Here is a 19,245-nt window from a genome sequence, read left to right as displayed (position 1 = left end):
TCACTATTACCGGAACTGTTTTATTCCTAGGAAATCTATTTTTAGAAGCACTGGGCTTCCTGACTTTCTCTCAGATGCTTCTTGACATTTGTCTGCAATAAACACAAATCGCTCTTGTACTGCTGGGCTACCAGCCTGAGCCTGCAGCTCCCCAGAGAGCTAGCAGCAAGAAAACACCCTTAAAAACTAGTAATGAGCATATCACTTAAGCTAGCGTAACTGTCTGGGCTCTTGCATGCAAAATTGCTAGGCTCTTTGGTACAGAAGAGTTAGTGCAGTGCTTGGGCTCTTTTCCCCTTCTTTCATTTTTCACTGTGTTTGGTGCCACTGTTTTTAATGCGGCTGCTGATGTGACAGAGGGATTCCAAGATCTGAGCCTGATCTGCTTTTAGGAATAGTCCAGACTGAGCCAACAGTGGCCCACAATCCATGCAGTTGGATTAATAAATGTAGATAAGGAAGGCTGGGGCTTGTAGCAAAAAGGTGGCAACTGTCTACTACTCTGTACAGTGCCTAGCCCAATGGGGCCCTGATCTTGGCTGGTCCCCAGGCATTACCATAATAAAAATGATTACTAATAATAACTGAGGTTTACTCCTTCAATGTTTGTATGACAGAAGCACCTGAAGGCTCCAACAGCGATCAGCATCCCATTGTGCTAGACTCTGTTTGTACATGGTAAGAGACAGCCCTGGCTCCAAAGATCTTACAGTCTAAATATACAAGACAGAAGGGTTGGAAGGGAAATGACTCGCCCAAGAAAAAACACACAGGCAGGCAGAAGATTGGGTCTCCTGACGCCCAATCCATTGCGCTACCCACTAGGCAACACTGTCTCTCACACATACTCGTGACTACACTAACGTGTCAGTACTGGAGCAGCTGTGCCAGTTGCCGAATTGGGGCTGTTCCTGACTGGAGACCAGGCCTTGGGCTGCTAGCTCCTCCAGGCAGAGTAAGGGCCATGCATTGGTAAACTGTCCTGTGCACAGGGCCGTCCCTAGGGGCGTGCCCGGTCTTGGACAAATCGGCCTTCCCACTAGTCTCCTTGCCGTCTGCCCGGCATGCCCGCCCAGCTGCTGCTCACCTCCTCACACACACCCCTTGTCCCACCGCTCTCCTTCTTGCTGTCCGCCCCCCGCCTGCTTACCTCCTCGCCCACCTGCCCGCCCACCACTCACCTTCCTACTAGTATCCTTGCCGTCTGTCTGGCGCTCCCCCTGCTCCCCGCTCTCCTCCTTGCCATCTACCTGCCCACCTGCCTCCTCACCCCCCACCCGCCTGCCACTCGCTTCCCCATTCACCTCCTCACCCCTTTTGCCCACCCGCCTCCTGCCTCACCTCCCCGCCCGCCTCCTCACCTGAATATCAGGACAAATGGTGTCCCGATCGTATATCGGTCAGGACGCGGGACAAAGGGCTAAATATCGGGACAGTCCCAATTTTAGCGAAGAGCAGGGCCCCCCAGAGCATGGGGCCAGGGGTGATCACCCCCATTCACCCTACCCAAGGGACGACTCTGCCTGTACATTTACAGTGCTATGGTATATCAACAGTTTTAATTGTTGTTATTTATTAGCATCTCAGGGGGAGAATAGTTGGATGCATCTCTGCTCTTGATACTGTTTCAAAATTAATAGCCATCTGTCTAGGCACTTCTCTGGCCCCCATCACCGCAGTATCTGAGCATCTCCCCTAATTAATGTATTTACCCTCACAATGCTTCTATATTAAAAAGGATTAGTATCCCCATTTTACATAATGGGAAAATGAGGCACAGAGGGATGGCATGTTGCAAAGCCTTGTGCAGAAGTTTACCCATTAATCCACACAAGTCCCATGTGTCGCATTTTACCAATGGGGAAACTGAGGCACAGAACGGGGCTGTGTCGTGCCCCAGGTCATCCAGCGAAACACTGGCAGAGTCAGAGATGAGACCTTCCAGACCCAGGCGCAATCCCGGTTGCCTCTCTAAGAATAATGCTTCTGTGCTGAAAACATACTGTAGTCACACAATGCATAGTAATCACGTTATCTTCCTGCTTTGTGTTCATTTTGTGATGGGTCTTGAAGCCTTTACTATGGTATCTAGTCTGCCTGAGGCATATTTAATGTTTTTATAGACTGTTACTGGCCGCATCAATTATTAAGCAAATCCCACAGGCGCTACATTAAAGCAACTTTTGCATTGCAATGTTGATGCAATATTAAGTGGTTGGTAAGTCAGCCTCATCTACAGTATGCTCCAAAGCACACAGGGTGATATACCTTTCACCAACAGAGATCACAGACATTAAGGATGCAAAAGGCCTATAAGGTCCATCCCTCACAGCCTGAGAAGTGAAGTTCTGGAGCAGCCTTCCAAGGGGAGCAAAAAACCTAACTGGCTTCAAGGCTGAGCTGTATTGTGCAGGTAACAGAGCTTGATAAGTTTATGGAGGGGATGATATGATAGGACTGCCTACAATGGCATGTGGCCCAACAGTGACTGCCAGCAGCAAAAATCCCTAACTGCTAGAGATGGGACACTAGATGGGAAGGGCTCTGAGTTACTACAGAGGATTCTTTCCCAGGTGTCTGCCTGGTGGGTCTTGCTCACATGCTCAGGGTCTAACTGATCACCATAGTTGGGGTTGGGAAGGAATTTTTCCCCAGATCAGATCGACTGAGACCCTGGTGGGTTTTCGCCTGCCTCTGCAGCATGAGGCCCAGGTCACATGCAAGTTTAAGCTAGTGTAAACAGTGAATTATCTGTAATTTGAAGTCTTTAAACCATGATTTGAGGACTTCAGTAACTCAGCTGGGTTAGGGGTCTATTATAGGAGTGGGTGAGGTTCTGTGGCCTGCAATGTGCAGGAGATCAGACTAGATGATCACAATGGTCCCTTCTGACATTAAAGTCTATGAGTCTGAGTTCCTTAAAATGGATTCAATGCTTTATCCTCTCTCGGTTTAAGTGACCCTCACAAAGAGACTTTGCACTGTTTACATAGTATGTAATTCAGAGTTCTCTCTCTTCCCCCACCTCACACAAATTGAGGGCGAAGACCATCATATCATCAATAGATACGATAGCACCGGAATATTTTTCATAGGACTCTCTCTTTCCTTCTTCATACAGCTTTCCATCTCCCCTCTTTAGCTGCTGCTGCACTTCCATGGAGCTGCTACTGATACCTCGAGCCTCTTCCAAAGAGATTACAATTACTGTAATTCAGCACTTCAGAACCCAAGCTACTCGCCAGATGGCACCATTCAGCTACCCACCAGCACTGCACAGTTATCAGATAACCAGCTCTGCTATTTGTTGCCTGATGGAATCTGTGTTTATTTCGCAAATAATACAGGAGGGATGTCCAAGTGTCCTCTCCCTTGGAAGATCTTAACACATTTGACGGTGTGGCATTTAAAGGTTGAATGGCAGATCTTGCACTCTGTGATTACGATAGAATTAGACATGCGGTAAATGCACAGTGTTCTTGGTGCTATATCATCTGAGGGTGTGATGGTACTGCCTTTCCTATGCTGCATCAGGCTGGGTTAATACTGGAAGGGAGGCTTTTGATGAACACATGCAGGAAATGGTGGAGTGATTCAATTAAGGCAGTCTTCCCTCTGAGTCAGTACCAAACTGCCCAAGCATTGTGCCAGGAAGTGCTGTGGTGCTCGAGGGGTCATGGCCGGTCCCGATTACCTGTGATCATTAATGATCTTTTCACACAAATATTCCTCCTGGAGTCCTGTTCAAATTCTGTCGTGGATGATTACATTCTGAAATCCCACAGCAGCTACAGCTTCCTCTGTCAATTGTTGAGCGTGTCACTGTAGCATTGTTAAGCTATTGTTGTGTTTCATAGAATCACAGAATACCAGGGTTGGAAGGGACCTCAGGAGGTCATCTAGTCCAACCCCCTGCTCAAGAGCAGGACCAATCCCCAATTAAATCCCACCCCACCAGCAGCTGTACTTGAGTGAGGACTAAAGTGAGCCATGCTAGAGGCTCACAAAGCGTTTTAGCTTACTTTGGAAGGTAAGAAGCTGTCTGCTTGAGCTTGGGGTAATTGCTCCTAGGAAGAAAACATCTCTGCCTCTCTCCAAGCCTGATCCTGCGGGGTGCTTGTGGGGGCTTAGTGTGAGGGTTGTCTTGTTTTAGGGTGCTCATCTTTTGTACAACTGGATCCTCTCTCAGGATAAAACAGGAATGTTACATAGTCTGGTCTCCGTAAGGTGGCCAGATAGCAAGTGTGAAAAATCAGGATGGGGTGGGGGGTAATTGGCCTCTATATAAGAAAATGCATCAAATATCGGCACTGTCCCTATAAAATTGGGACATCTGGTCACCCTAGGTCTCCATCACTTTTTAGGACTAGGTTTTCAAAGTGTTGTTTATTCGTGCCACTGGATAACTCGCTGTCGTAGGGTCTGTATAGAGGTGTAATGCCCTGTGGGCATATTATGGGGGAGATTAAATTAGCCCTCAGTGAGCCCGAGCCAATCAATGGTCCAGGTCTACATGTCAGCCTGTAGGCAGAATGCAGTGATGCTGGGCCAGGGCTGTTATATGGTCTATATCTTGGTATAATGGCCTATGGGCAGAATATGGCGGAGCTTAGACTGGTCCTTGCCAGGTATGGGCTGCTCCATGGTCCATACCCAGGTATGCCAGGCAGAATATTAGAGCCTCCCGTGGTCTAGGCCCAGCCCTGTGCCCCGGGGCAGCTTCCCCCGTTTGCCAACCCTGAGGGGTCCCTTGTGCTCCCCGCCTCGCTGGCCCCGCCCATGGGCTGGAGAAGAAGGGGCGGGGCTCCTGCCCTCTTTCCCCCTTTCCAACATGGCGGGCCCGGCGCCCGTTGCCCGGTCTCTGTACGCACGCGCAGACCTAGAGCCGTTGGGGGCGGGACTAACGGAACGTTCATTCTGTATCTTGTTTTCTGGTGTGTTTAAATGGCAGCTTGTGGGGCGGGGCAGCGGCGTGTGACGCGCGGGTGACGCAATCGCCGCGGGAGCGAAAGGAGAGGGGAGGTGACCTTTGACCCCGCGCCCTTTGCCCCGCCCCGCCCGTGCGCAGGGGCCCTGCGGCCCCGTAGGCCAGTCGTCAGCTCCTTCTCGGAGCGCGGGCAGAGCGTGCACATCGTTTCGGGTCTGCTCCGGACTTAAAGTGAGTGCGGGCCGCGCCCCCCCGGGAGCCCTGGGAACCCTGCCCCCGCCTAGTGACTGGGGTCCGCCCCCCCGAGAGCCCGGCCCCCCCAGGGACTGCCCCCCGTCCGCTGAGAGCCCGGCCCCCCCCCCCCAGGGACTGCCCCCCCCACTGAGAGCCCGGCCCCCCCCCCAGGGACTGCCCCCCACCCCCCCCCACTGAGAGCCCGGCCCCCCGCCCAGGGACTGCCCCCCGTCCGCTGAGAGCCCGGCCCCCCCCCAGGGACTGCCCCCCCCACTGAGAGCCCGGCCCCCCCCCAGGGACTGCCCCCCCACTGAGAGCCCGGCCCCCCCGCCCAGGGACTGCCCCCCCACCCCCCCCCACTGAGAGCCCGGCCCCCCCCCAGGGACTGCCCCCCCACTGAGAGCCCGGCCCCCCCGCCCAGGGACTGCCCCCCCACCCCCCCCCACTGAGAGCCCGGCCCCCCGCCCAGGGACTGCCCCCCCACCCCCCGCTGAGAGCCCGGCCCCCCCGCCCAGGGACTGCCCCCCTACCCCCCGCCCAGGGACTGCCCCCCCCCCCCCGAGAGCCCGGCCCCCCGCCCAGGGACTGCCCCCCCCCCCCCGAGAGCCCGGCCCCCCGCCCAGGGACTGTCCCCCCACCCCCCCACTGAGAGCCCGGCCCCCCCCCAGGGACTGCCCCCCCCACTGAGAGCCCGGCCCCCCCGGCCAGGGACTGCCCCCCCACCCCCCCCACTGAGAGCCCGGCCCCCCCGGCCAGGGACTGCCCCCCCACCCCCCCCACTGAGAGCCCGGCCCCCCCGGCCAGGGACTGCCCCCCCACCCCCCCCACTGAGAGCCCGGCCCCCCCGGCCAGGGACTGCCCCCCCACCCCCCCCACTGAGAGCCCGGCCCCCCGCCCAGGGACTGCCCCCCCACCCCCCACTGAGAGCCCGGCCCCCCGCCCAGGGACTGCCCCCCCACCCCCCACTGAGAGCCCGGCCCCCCGCCCAGGGACTGCCCCCCCACTGAGAGCCCGGCCCCCCGCCCAGGGACTGCCCCCCCACCCCCCACTGAGAGCCCGGCCCCCCCGCCCAGGGACTGCCCCCCCCACTGAGAGCCTGCCCACCCCCCACTGAGAGCCCGGCCCCCCGCCCAGGGACTGCCCCCCCACCCCCCACTGAGAGCCCGGCCCCCCCGCCCAGGGACTGCCCCCCCCACTGAGAGCCTGCCCACCCCCCACTGAGAGCCCGCCCCCCGCCCAGGGACTGCCCCCCCACCCCCCACTGAGAGCCCGGCCCCCCCGCCCAGGGACTGCCCCCCCCACTGAGAGCCTGCCCACCCCCCACTGAGAGCCCGGCCCCCCGCCCAGGGACTGCCCCCCCACCCCCCACTGAGAGCCCGCCCCCCCCCCAGGGACTGCCCCCCCCACTGAGAGCCTGCCCCCCCCACTGAGAGCCCCCCCACCCCCCACTGAGAGCCCGGCCCCCCGCCCAGGGACTGCCCCCCCACCCCCCACTGAGAGCCCGGCCCCCCCCCCAGGGACTGCCCCCCCCCACTGAGAGCCTGCCCCCCCCACCCCCCACTGAGAGCCCGGCCCCCCCGCCCAGGGACTGCCCCCCCCACTGAGAGCCCGGCCCCCCCGCCCAGGGACTGCCCCCCGTCCACTGAGAGCCCGGCCCCCCCCCAGGGACTGCCCCCCGTCCACTGAGAGCCCGGCCCCCCCCCAGGGACTGCCCCCCGTCCGCTGAGAGCCCGGCCCCCCCCCAGGGACTGCCCCCCCACCCCCCGCTGAGAGCCCGGCCCCCCCGCCCAGGGACTGCCCCCCCACCCCCCGCTGAGAGCCCGGCCCCCCCGCCCAGGGACTGCCCCCCCACCCCCGCTGAGAGCCCGGCCCCCCCGCCCAGGGACTGCCCCCCCACCCCCCACCCAGGGACTGCCCCCCCCCACTGAGAGCCCGGCCCCCCGCCCAGGGACTGTCCCCCCACCCCCCCACTGAGAGCCCGGCCCCCCCCCAGGGACTGCCCCCCCCCACTGAGAGCCCGGCCCCCCCCCAGGGACTGCCCCCCCACCCCCCCCCCACTGAGAGCCCGGCCCCCCCGGCCAGGGACTGCCCCCCCACCCCCCCCACTGAGAGCCCGGCCCCCCGCCCAGGGACTGCCCCCCCACTGAGAGCCTGGCCCCCCGCCCAGGGACTGCCCCCCCCACCCCCCACTGAGAGCCCGGCCCCCCGCCCAGGGACTGCCCCCCCCACCCCCCACTGAGAGCCCGGCCCCCCGCCCAGGGACTGCCCCCCCCACCCCCCACTGAGAGCCCGGCCCCCCCGCCCAGGGACTGCCCCCCCACTGAGAGCCCGGCCCCCCCACTGAGAGCCTGCCCACCCCCCACTGAGAGCCCGGCCCCCCGCCCAGGGACTGCCCCCCCACCCCCCACTGAGAGCCCGGCCCCCCCCCCAGGGACTGCCCCCCCCCACTGAGAGCCTGCCCCCCCACCCCCCCGCTGAGAGCCCGGCCCCCCGCCCAGGGACTGCCCCCCCACCCCCCACTGAGAGCCCGGCCCCCCGCCCAGGGACTGCCCCCCCCACCCCCCACTGAGAGCCCGGCCCCCCCGCCCAGGGACTGCCCCCCCCACTGAGAGCCTGCCCCCCCCCCACTGAGAGCCCGCCCCCCCGCCCAGGGACTGCCCCCCCACCCCCCACTGAGAGCCCGCCCCCCCGCCCAGGGACTGCCCCCCACCCCCCACTGAGAGCCTGCCCCCCCACCCCCCGCTGAGAGCCCGGCCCCCCCCGCCCAGGGACTGCCCCCCCACCCCCCGCTGAGAGCCCGGCCCCCCCGCCCAGGGACTGCCCCCCCACCCCCCGCTGAGAGCCCTGCCCCCCCGCTGAGAGCCCGGCCCCCCCGCCCAGGGACTGCCCCCCCGCCCCCCGCTGAGAGCCCGGCCCCCCCCGCCCAGGGACTGCCCCCCCGCCCCCCGCTGAGAGCCCGGCCCCCCCCGCCCAGGGACTGCCCCCCCGCCCCCCGCTGAGAGCCCGGCCCCCCCCGCCCAGGGACTGCCCCCCCGCCCCCCGCTGAGAGCCCGGCCCCCCCGCCCAGGGACTGCCCCCCCGCCCCCCGCTGAGAGCCCGGCCCCCCCGCCCAGGGACTGCCCCCCCGCCCCCCGCTGAGAGCCCGGCCCCCCGCCCAGGGACTGCCCCCCCGCCCCCCACTGAGAGCCCGGCCCCCCCCCCAGGGACTGCCCCCCCACTGAGAGCCTGCCCACCCCCCCACTGAGAGCCCGGCCCCCCGGCCAGGGACTGCCCCCCCACCCCCCCACTGAGAGCCCGGCCCCCCGGCCAGGGACTGCCCCCCACCCCCCCACTGAGAGCCCGGCTCCCCGGCCAGTGACTGCCCCCCCCCCATAGCATGCAAACTTTCCTGTAACGTTAACTTTGCAGTTAGTTCAGGAAGATGGGTTTGAATTAGTGCACCGCTGCAGGCATTTAATGCAGAAAAAGTTTACAACTCCATGAGAAAACAAGTTGATTTCCAAACTACACGAGGGCTTTAAATGCAGCTGTAGCCAATCGATTCGTAATGTTCCTGACTCTTTAGGGAGCAGCTGCAAAATGTCTCTTTCAAAATTAGAAATATGGCTCCTAGTCAAAACTGCAGTGGGAGGCAGACATGAAAACAAAATGTGGTAGGCAGGCTATTGAGAGAAAATGATTAAGCACCAACAGTTGTGTTTGGTGCTGTATATGACCGGTCCCTGAGATCTCCCTGACACGGTTTAGGAAGGCAGCAAGCCACTCCCTGGTATCAAAAAGCTTGAGAAACATTGGTCTAGAAGACTGAATGTACTGATTTGTTTACTCATGGAAAAAGTGGAAAGGACTAATTTTCAGAAACACCTATTAGATGCTGGGTAATAATTTACCCTTCTTTTATTTAAGGTGTCAGCGATCTTCTGTTTTCCAAGGGGAGCAATTGAAGTATTGCTTACCAGCCACTAAAATGGCTTGTTTGGCATCAACTTTAGGGCTTGGTTCAAGGCAGGTTTGCCCAATTCTGTATGACACCGACCTCCTCCCTGGCCCATCTCTTTCTCTCGCGCACATACCCCCTTCCCCCAAAGTAATATATGCTGAAAAGTTGACCTACCCTAACATTAACACTTTGATGGGATGTAGGAGAAGTCCCATATTCTTCAGAATTCTGTAGATCCCAGGCCTTATTTTGATCATGAGAAGTAATTTAAACCCTACCATTTTTTGTGATTTTTGACCTTTTCTAGAAATGATCAAAATAAGGCCTGGGATCTACAAGCATTACTTTGGGGAGCATCACCATCAGTTTAGCTGTCACTATCCCCATATCTGGACTGGTGACGTAGTTGAAGCTCTTTTCTTCTGGAGCTGAGAAAGAAATTGCTTCTGTGCTAAGGCCTTGTTTTCATTTAACCTGGCAGAGCCATGTCGGTTAGGGGCATGATTTTTTTTTTTTTTTTAAACCAACATAGCTATGTCAACAAGGCCCTGTAGTGTAGATGCAGTTTTGCCAGTATAGCAACATCTGCACTACGGACTGATTCCGGCACAGCCGTGTTGGTTGGGTGTGTGCTTCTTGACTGATAGAGTTTTGCTGGCAGAAGTCTGTAATGCAGGTGTAACTATACTTACAAAACTGCTCTTTTACCATAGCAGTTCACAGTGCAGCTTTGCCAGGATAGTCGTGTCCAACTTAGGAGCACTTGGCCAGTATAGTATACGGGTAGTCCATACCGGTAAAGCATTCCTAGTATAGATGTAGCCTTACTCTGTTTATTCTGGTTAGCGTATGCTGTTTCCCTGAACCAGCAAATGACCTGGTGTGCACTAGATGATTAGGTCAGATTAACTAGGTCAGTTGGGGTCTGAAAGATCCACTGAGCGGCATAGTTAAGCCCACCTAAATCTCTCTGTACATAGTGTCGGCCTACTTGCCACCTCTCAGGGAGGCGGATTACCTACGCAGATGGAAGAATCCCTCCCATTCATGTAGGTAGTGTCTATGCTGAAGTGCTATAGTGGTGCATTATCAGCTGTGTCACTGTAGCGTTTTAAGTTAGACAAGCCCTAAGTTATACTTTATATTAGTATAAAAGTGCTGACACAACTGCAACCACACTAGAAGGTTTTGCTGGTGTAACTATGTTGGGAAAACCTTCCTCGTATAAAGACAGCATAAAACCTTGCCTGCTAGTTTGAGATCCAAGGAGGTATCTGTATCTGATGCCCTTTGCTCCAGCAGTTTCCTCCCTCTGGATTTGTAGTTCAGTAATAGTCATTAAATGCTTAGATGAGATTGTTTATATTCTCTTTTATGTACCATAGGTTCTTATATCCTGACATGGGAGCTCTTTAAGGCAACACTTCTGTATCCAAGACATTAACTTGAATTCTTTCCTGTGGGCGTCTGTTTCAGAATGCGTTACGTGGCCGCTTACCTGCTTGCTGTCCTGGGTGGCAACAACAACCCTACAGCCAAGAACATCAAGAAGATCCTCGACAGCGTTGGTATCGATACAGATGATGAGCGTGTCAACAAGGTTGGTTTCTTTGCATTAGTGTCTCTTGCCTTTTGAAGTAGTTACAGGAACACTCCTCTGAGAGAATATTTGAAGCAGTTATCTTACACTCCAGTATCATACAGAATATAATGCCCTGGTAGTTTAATAGTGTAAACGGGCTTGTTAAACTTCTTTTCTGGTCTATATAGGTTTGGAAAAGCCTAAGGGTTCTTACAACTTGCCAGTTGGAAGTTCACTGGTGTTTAGTGCAAACATAGGACTGGAAGAGACCTGCTGAGCCATTGAGTCCAGAACCCCACAGCTCCCGCTTGCAGTGATGGAGGTAGTGGGTTCAAATCTCAGAGGAATCTTGGCCAGGGAAGTAAAAATTGTGACACTTGAGTGCAAAGTGCTTTTGTGGAGGGGAGCAAAGTTCAGGCCTTCCTTACCTTCCCGGACTGCTGGAGACAGAGTCTCCTGTGAAGATGGTATCCATGACTTCTGGATGATTGTAGGCATTTGGACTTAGTCAAGGCAAAGATACTCGTATCCAGATATCAGAAGGAAAGAGAAAAACACACTGCAATATGAAATTTTTGAGACTTGGGGACTGGGAGGAAATCCAGAAGAATCTCTGACAACTTTTCTTTTTTCTTCCCAATGTACTTTTGTCACTATATATAGTCTCTATCAGTAACAGAGTACATAAACCCATCTGCAAATGTTCTCTCCTATGAGTTTCACCTTTTGCCTGCTCTGAAAGCTTTAATATTGATTGTCGTCTACTGATTCATAGTATGAACTGTAGTATTAATTACTGCTGGGAAAACACTGTACTGAAATACTATTCCTGATTTTCTTCAGTAATTGACTGTCCTATTGATGCCTACCTCTGAATGGGAGGAAGAATGGGGAGGGTGTATGGGTAAAGAGAGAAACACACACACACTTTATATGTAAACATCTGTTTATGGATAAAGATCTGTATGTGATGTAACCTTTCTTAGCTGTACTATGTGGGTATGGCAACTGGAAAACAACAGCCAGCGTCAGAGCAAGGTGGCAGTAGGTTTGTCATGTGGCTCTTAACCACATTGAAGCAACATTAACACCTTATGTGAAAAACGTGGACGACTTAAAGCAAGTAAATAGCAGTCTGCAATCGTCAGGGACAATCTTGTCTGTTCCACTTGTAACCGTGTTTGCTGTTCTTGCATTGATCTGTCTTCGCATTTATATGTTCACCTGTAGTATTTGCTGAATCCTGATACGTCGACATCAGCATGAGACTCCATCCCTGTGTATGGGTGATATGGGCTGTTCAGTTAATTTATTATTTATGGTGCCTAGAGGCTCCAGCTGAAATTGAGTCCTCATTGTAATAGGTGCTATACCAGGTGGGTACTGTTCTGAGAAACGTGGAGTAGGTGGACAAAAAATAGGAGGGAAACAGAAGGAGGGAACAACCTTGTTCAAGGTTACAGAATAGTTCAGTGGCAGAGCCAGGATAGAACTCAGGGTCTCCTAACTCAGAGTCCAGTGTCCTGATTTAGTTGGGGATTGGTCCTGCTTTGAGCAGGGGGTTGGACTAGATGACCTCCTGAGGTCCCTTCCAACCCTGATATTCTATGATACCTCCCCAAACTGTTGCGTTCCCAAATAGCTTTAAGCAATTGCATGCTATGAGAAATTTTAAATAAAGGAACAATTTAACTTTAAGACTTCGGATCAGCTTTTTTAGTGTTAAAATGTTAAATTCCTGGTCGAGTTCAGTGACGCCTGATACTGCACCATAAGATGAAAGTGCATTGAGCAAATGAGCATGCAGTGACTCGTTACTGAACTTAGTTATTACTTCTACAGCTTTCAAACATGTAGTTTATAATTTCTATTAAAAGAAAGTGTTATACTAGAAGTCTGTTGTTTGGGTTTTTTTTTAAAGCACTTCCTTACCTGCATGTGTCTAAAATTTCAAATCTGGTTTGTTCTTTGCTATTTATGCTATGTAATTTTAGCACTGGTCAAAGTCGGTGTCACTTACCTCCTTCCCTTTCTAATGCACTAACTTCATTCAATACTGCAATGTTTGGGTTGCAGATACTGCAATGTAACGTTTTTTATCCTGACAAGTGTTCGGTTCAGATCTTATTTAAATTTTATGCTAATATTGCTGTTAGTTGATCTTGTAAACATTCTCCAGAAATCTACTTTTTGTCTCTAAGCTATTCTTTGTCCCTTTAATTCCTTAATGCTCTGTTTAATTATTCTGTTACGCATACCTTTGTGGTAATGCGTATGTTGGGGAATTGCCAGTGTCAAGAGACGACTAAACATGTCGAACACCCAAAATTCCAGGATTGATCTTTAACCTCTTTCTTTTTCTCTCTCATAATAAAGGTCATCAGTGAACTGAGTGGCAAAGATGTTGATGATGTTGTCAACTCAGGTAAAAACTTACCAGATTTTAAGAGCTTAGTTGTTGCAAGACAGAACTAGACAGATCAATCCATTTGCATTTCTGTGGATTCATCTAAAAGGGAAATGCTGGGTTTCATATTTGCTTGACAGAAGCAAACACCAGCTAAAATATTGATTTGCAGAGAAGTGTCTCCAGGCAGTTGTCTGTTACAAGCTTATTAAAATACAGTAGGTGTTTGTCTCGGCAGCTCAGTCGGTGTTAAAGTGCATTTTATTGTAAACGAGCGTATAGATTCTTGCTCTAAATCAGAAGATGAGCCTTGTATGCAAAGGCTTAAAACCAACTCTGACTTCCCTTTATTTGAAGTGGAAATTGGATATTTCTTTATTTTATCCCTTCAAATGGAAAAACACTCCCCTTGTGACTATGGGAAGACACAAGAATGTAACTAGAGTGTCTTTGATTAGTATTATGAACTAATCAACCTAATTTTGAATCACTGTTCACTTCCGTTAAATTACAGATTCACAATGGAGTATCAAATTTTTAGGTATACCCCAACAGAATACAGTAGCAATCTTTCAGTTCATTTTTTCCTGCTATTATGAAAACACTTACTTATATGCTTGTAAGCATTACCATTAAAATAAAGTTGCCACCAAGATTCTGTACTAAATTAAGCAGGGGTTGAGATTCAGGAAATTCCTGAGTTTCAATGAAGCCTGGGATACAGCTTCTGGGGCAAGTCACTTAATCTTTCTGAATGTGTTTTCCCCATCTCAGAGAGTGGGGAAGTGATAGGAGGCTTAATTAATCAGTGTTTGTAAAGTTTGAAGCAAGTTTTAATTGCTGAATGTTAAGTTCATTACATTCCTTTCAGATTTGGTTCTGTGCTGCATTATAAAGACCATTGATTTTTACTCTCGTGATGACTTTCAGAAAGATTAAAATTCAGGTCTTCACTGCCTGCAGATATTTTATTCCTGTGCAGTTTAACTTTTATAATTCAGAGGCACATTCTAGATTCAGAAAATGTGGCTTTGAGCATTGGATTAAATTTAGTGCAAAGCTGAAGACCCAGTTTCATTTTGGTGTACTAGTTTTCAGCCCAATGCTCATTTTGCACACTAAATAATTTCCCGGCACAAATCAGACACTTCCAAGATTAGTTTCAGAGTAACAGCCGTGTTAGTCTGTATTCGCAAAAAGAAAAGGAGGACTTGTGGCACCTTAGAGACTAACCAATTTATTTGAGCATGAGCTTTCGTGAGCTACAGCTCACTTCATCGGATGCATACCGTGGAAACTGCAGCAGACTTTATATACACACAGAGAATATGAAACAATACCTCCTCCCACCCCACTGTCCTGCTGGTAATAGCTTATCTAAAGTGATCATCAGGTTGGGCCATTTCCAGCACAAATCCAGGTTTTCTCACCCTCCACCCCCCCACACACAAATTCACTCTCCTGCTGGTGATAGCCCATCCAAAGTGACAACTCTTTACACAATGTGCATGATAATCAAGTTGGGCTATTTCCTGCACAAATCCAGGTTTTCTCACATCCCCTCCACCCCCATACACACACACACACTTTTAAGTAACTTTCATCCAATGTGAGCAAAAGTGATTTGAAATAACTGAACTTGTGGGGAGGGATAGCTCAGTGGTTTGAGCATTGGCCTGCTAAACCCAGGTTGTGAGTTCAATCCTTGAGGGGGCCATTTAGGGATCTGTGGCAAAAATTGGGGATTGGTCCTGCTTTGAGCAGGGGGTTGGACTAGATGACCTCCTGAGGTCCCTTCCAACCCTGATATTCTATGATTCAAAATGGCCATTTTGTACCATGCTAATTCATTTACTACGTAACACATTTAGTGCAGCTGCTTGTGAATTTTCTGTTTGGGCAGCGGTTATCTGTGTATACATTTCAGAGTGGTTGCCTTCACATGTCTACGAAACACATGAGACAAAGGTTAAAAATCATTTCATTTGTCTCAAGTGCTATGCCACGCAGTGCTGTCTTGCTTCAGGCGTGCACTTGCGCCCTGTATGTGAAATGTTGTCCTTGTGTCGGACATCATAAGACGAAAGAGGTTACCTAGGTACAACACGTTCTGCCTAACTTTGAGGGCTCTTAGAATGAGGCTGTGTGTGTTGTTTACAAGTCTCTCATGTCGTAGGCCTCTCCAAGTTAGCCTGTGTTCCAGCAGGAGGTGCCCTTGCTACAGCCCCTGCTGCATCTCTGGCTGCCGGTGAAGGCGCACCTGCAGGTATGTCTTGTTTTTGCGGGAGGGGCGTTCCTGGGTTCTGTGTGAGACTGAGAATGCTTCTCTCTTAAGAGGGTCTCTTATTTTCCACAAACAGAAAATCCATGAAGAATCTGACCTGAAGCATGAGCCTTCATAGCTTTCCTAACTGTAGGAGCTGCTGTGCTTGGTTTAAACGTAGAACTACTTTTTTTTTTTTAAATGTACACAGTGCAAACTTTTAAACCAAGATTAGCTTGGGAAACATCTTACAGGAGTGACTGTTCATTTTAACGTAACACTTTGGTGACTGAGGATTGTATTTTCTAAAGCTACATGGGTGAGAGGCTCAGATGTCCCATTAAATGTCAGTTCGATTTTTGCACCTATGTCATTTGGCGCTTTTGAAAGTCTCCCCCAGTTGGCACAGAATAAGCCTTAAAAACCAGGGCCTGCCTGCCCAAAATTTCTTTTTCTGGGGCATAACTTTTATTGCCTTAAAGCGTAACTTTTATTGCCCGCAAGTGGCGGGGAGGTAAAGGATTGCTTAAATTCATACATACTACATTTGTCTCCGTGTACATGTACACAGTATTCATTAGTCAAACACTAAATTAACATGCACAAGGATGATCCAGACTTCTGTCTCTTAGCAGGAACTACTGGACTTTCAAATATAATTTACACTTTCTTTGACTTGCAGAAGAGAAAAAAGAGGAAGAGAAGAAGGAAGAATCTGAGGAGTCTGACGAGGACATGGGATTTGGACTCTTTGATTAATCACTTTGTTCTGGAAAAACAATAAAAATAGCAAAACCCAAAACTCTTTTACACACAGACTTGATTTACCTACTAAAGATAGACATCTTAGAAGATACTCCCTCCAGAAATTCAACTGGTTGCCTAATTCCCTTAGACTCCTCCTCTTCTTTACGGAAGGATTAATGGTTAGTGAGGGATGGGGAGCCCAGTGATTTGTCAACTTCAGTGAAATCTACTAATGAGGTTTTCAGAAACATGTTTGCTGCATTGCAATATTTAATTACCAAGAGCATATAGTAGTATGGGAAAGAAATGTTTTCAGATCCTCACATATGCATGCTCTCTTGAGTTAAATAGGCCTATTGGATAGCAGAAAACCAAATAAGAAGATCTGAGTTCTTGCTTCTTTCACTGCTATGGGACCTTGGTTGTGAAATGTAACTGCTCTCTCTCTGCCTCACTTTCCCCATCTGTAAAATGGGAATAGTACTTCACAGGTGTGGTAGGGTTAATATTTATAAAGCACTTTAATATCCTTGGATGAAAGGCACTATAGAAATGCAAACTGTCGCATTCAGAACCTGACCAGGCTCCAACTCTCCGCACCAGGCAAGGGTGTTGGAATACTAGAAGTAACAGATGGGACTTTACTAACTGCAGCTTCCACAACTGGGTGCCAGTATGCTTTGCTTTACGCAGTACAGTTCAAACATGCATGCAATTCAGTATTAGGGCACTACTAAGCACCATATATACTTAATAAATATCCACATATTGCTTCCTGGCTTTATAAAACAGACTGGTTTGATCACGGAAACCTAGCCAATCTATTCTGCTGTATAACCATCCAGTTTACCATGTTCTACAGCTTCCCTATCCTGCAGAATCACAAAACTCCCTTTATTGCACTTAAAAAATGCAGTCAACTTTGTAAAACAATTTGATTCATGGAAGAACTAAAAATCTAACTCTTCTGTTCTGCTTTTCATCCACTTCTCAAAGCAGATAAATCACCATTTTACCGCTGGGGAAACTGAGGTATATGGAAATGAAATGACTTGCCCATGGTCATACAGCAGGTCAATGGCAGATCTGGAAATGGAACTCAGGTCTCTAATTAGTCCACTGTTCTATCCACTAGGCCATGCTGCCTCCCCAGTAACCACAGCAGTGGTAGAACAGGGGAAAGTACAACTGATTGCTCAGCAGAAGGTAGGATTCTGTTCCTTAAAATGTATCATGTTTTCCATCACTTGAAATTCACTGTTTCTGGTGTCAATACATTATTCATTGCCCTGATGTCTGTATAGGTAACTGTGAAACCCGTCCTAATGTAGAGGATCAGTGAAGGTCAGAGCCGTGTACCTACCCTTCCTTGACTCTGTTTAGAAAGCTAATCTCCGTCTCCCTTCGCTTTTGCTCTTGTTAACCTATGCCCTTGTACTTTAAAATAGGATTAAGGCATGAGCCTTGCGTTGATTCGTAATGCAGTGATTAGTCTAAAGTGCCTTCCAGGATTTTAGGCTGTAATGTGTATTATAGAGTTGAACATCATGTAAACATTTATAATTCCCTCTTAGGGACAACTCAGATGAGCGAGATTTTCCTGATAGTTGGGAGTTTTTCAAAATATTCCTTGCAGGCTGCCTTATGCATTCATCTTATATTTAATAACCAAGACAACTCCCAACCTTTCATTTCATCCCCCATGCCTCTCCACTGTGGCTGTGCATGGGACATCCTCCCTTTTTCCATGTGCCAAGCAACCTTGTTTTCCTCCATGTCCTAAAATTTCTCTTTTGGCTAGTCTTTTTACCTCTCACCACAAATGGCTTGCTCTTGTACCTCATCTGACCTTGCCCTTGGGTGGAGCACACTGAACGTTGTAAGCAAGACACGAGAAGTGATTCTTTCCCTCTGTGCTGATTAGGCCTCAGCTGGAGTATTGTGGCGCTCAGAACTGGACATGTTTCAGGAAGGACGTGGACAAATTGGAGAAAGTTCAGAGGAAAGCAACAAAAATGATTAAAGGTCTAGAAAACAACATCTATGAGGGAAGATGGAAAAAAATGGGTTTGTTGAGTCTGGAGAAGAGAAGACTGAGGGGGAGACATGGTAACAGTTTTCAAGTACATAAGAGGTTGTTACAAAGAGGAGGGTGGAAAATTGTTCTCCTTAACCTCTGAGGATAAGACAAGAAGCAACGGGCTTAAATTGCAGCAGTGGAGGTTAGGTTGGACTTTAGGAAAAACTTCCTACCTGTCAGGGTCGTTAAGCACTGGAACAAATTGCCCAGGGAGGATGTGGACTTTGTCATTGGAGGTTTTTAAGAACAGGTTAGACAAATACCTGTCAGGAATGATCTAGTTATTATTTAGGCCTGCCTTGAGTGTAGGGGAGTGGGTTAGATCGGTGGTGCTCCACCTGTGATCTGTGGACCGTGTCTAAGATTTCCAGAGGGGATCGCACCTCCACTTGAAAATTTTTAGTGGTCCGTAAATGGGGGAAAGGTTGAAAACCGCTGGACTAGATGACCTATTGAGGTCCCCTCCAGTCCTATACCTGGTGATTCTGTGGCTTCTTTATTCACGTTTTAAAATGGAAGCTTTTGTTGAACAGGAGAGAGTAGTTAATGCCAAGTGCCACATGGGTGGGTGCATGGGCTTATGGCATAAACACGTTAGCTGGGAGATTTTAAAAAAAAATGATAAAACCAATGAAATAATTAATGTTGGTATGTGCTGCTGTTAACTTTAGCATTGTCTTGAGTTGAACAGGTTAATTTGAAACAGCAAATATTTTTTTCCAGTTTGCAGACTCAGGAAGACAATTCTGCGTGGGTTTGCATTCAGTTAATACTTTTAAGGTGGTATTCTCAACCATGACGATTGGCAGTGACTTTTCTTTTTCAAACAGAAATTCTGTGCCATGGCTCTGACCAGTGACTTTAATATACCAGGATCCAAGCAGCTATTGAAGCTGGCAGTAACAAGACATGCTATTATTAAATAACCCAATTCCGATCACCTTTGTGACATCCCTTTCCTTGTGTATGCTTTGTCTGTTAGTAACCTCTTTAGGCAGACCTGATTTATCTATGATGTCATTTGCTGTACTGTAACGCTGGAGTAACTCCTTTGAACTCAATGCA

At 50.7% G+C, this 19,245-nt stretch overlaps 1 protein-coding gene across 1 annotated transcript; it reads left to right on the top strand.

Moving 5' to 3' along the window:
* The first annotated feature begins 5,004 nt into the window (after nucleotides 1–5,004).
* LOC311510956 (large ribosomal subunit protein P2-like) lies at nucleotides 5,005–16,155 on the top strand. Its single transcript, XM_084611103.1, has 5 exons — nucleotides 5,005–5,158; nucleotides 10,578–10,701; nucleotides 13,060–13,108; nucleotides 15,267–15,356; nucleotides 16,036–16,155. Exons 2-5 carry the CDS (start codon nucleotides 10,579–10,581, stop codon nucleotides 16,110–16,112), a joined length of 339 nt encoding a protein of 112 aa, XP_084467229.1. The 5' UTR covers nucleotides 5,005–5,158; nucleotide 10,578; the 3' UTR covers nucleotides 16,113–16,155.
* The last annotated feature ends 3,090 nt before the right edge of the window (nucleotides 16,156–19,245 follow it).

This window comes from Lepidochelys olivacea (assembly GCF_965140295.1).
Source record: "Lepidochelys olivacea isolate rLepOli2 genome assembly, chromosome: 21".
NCBI classification, from domain to species: Eukaryota; Metazoa; Chordata; order Testudines; family Cheloniidae; genus Lepidochelys; species Lepidochelys olivacea.
This window is presented reverse-complemented; position numbering and strand designations above follow the sequence as displayed.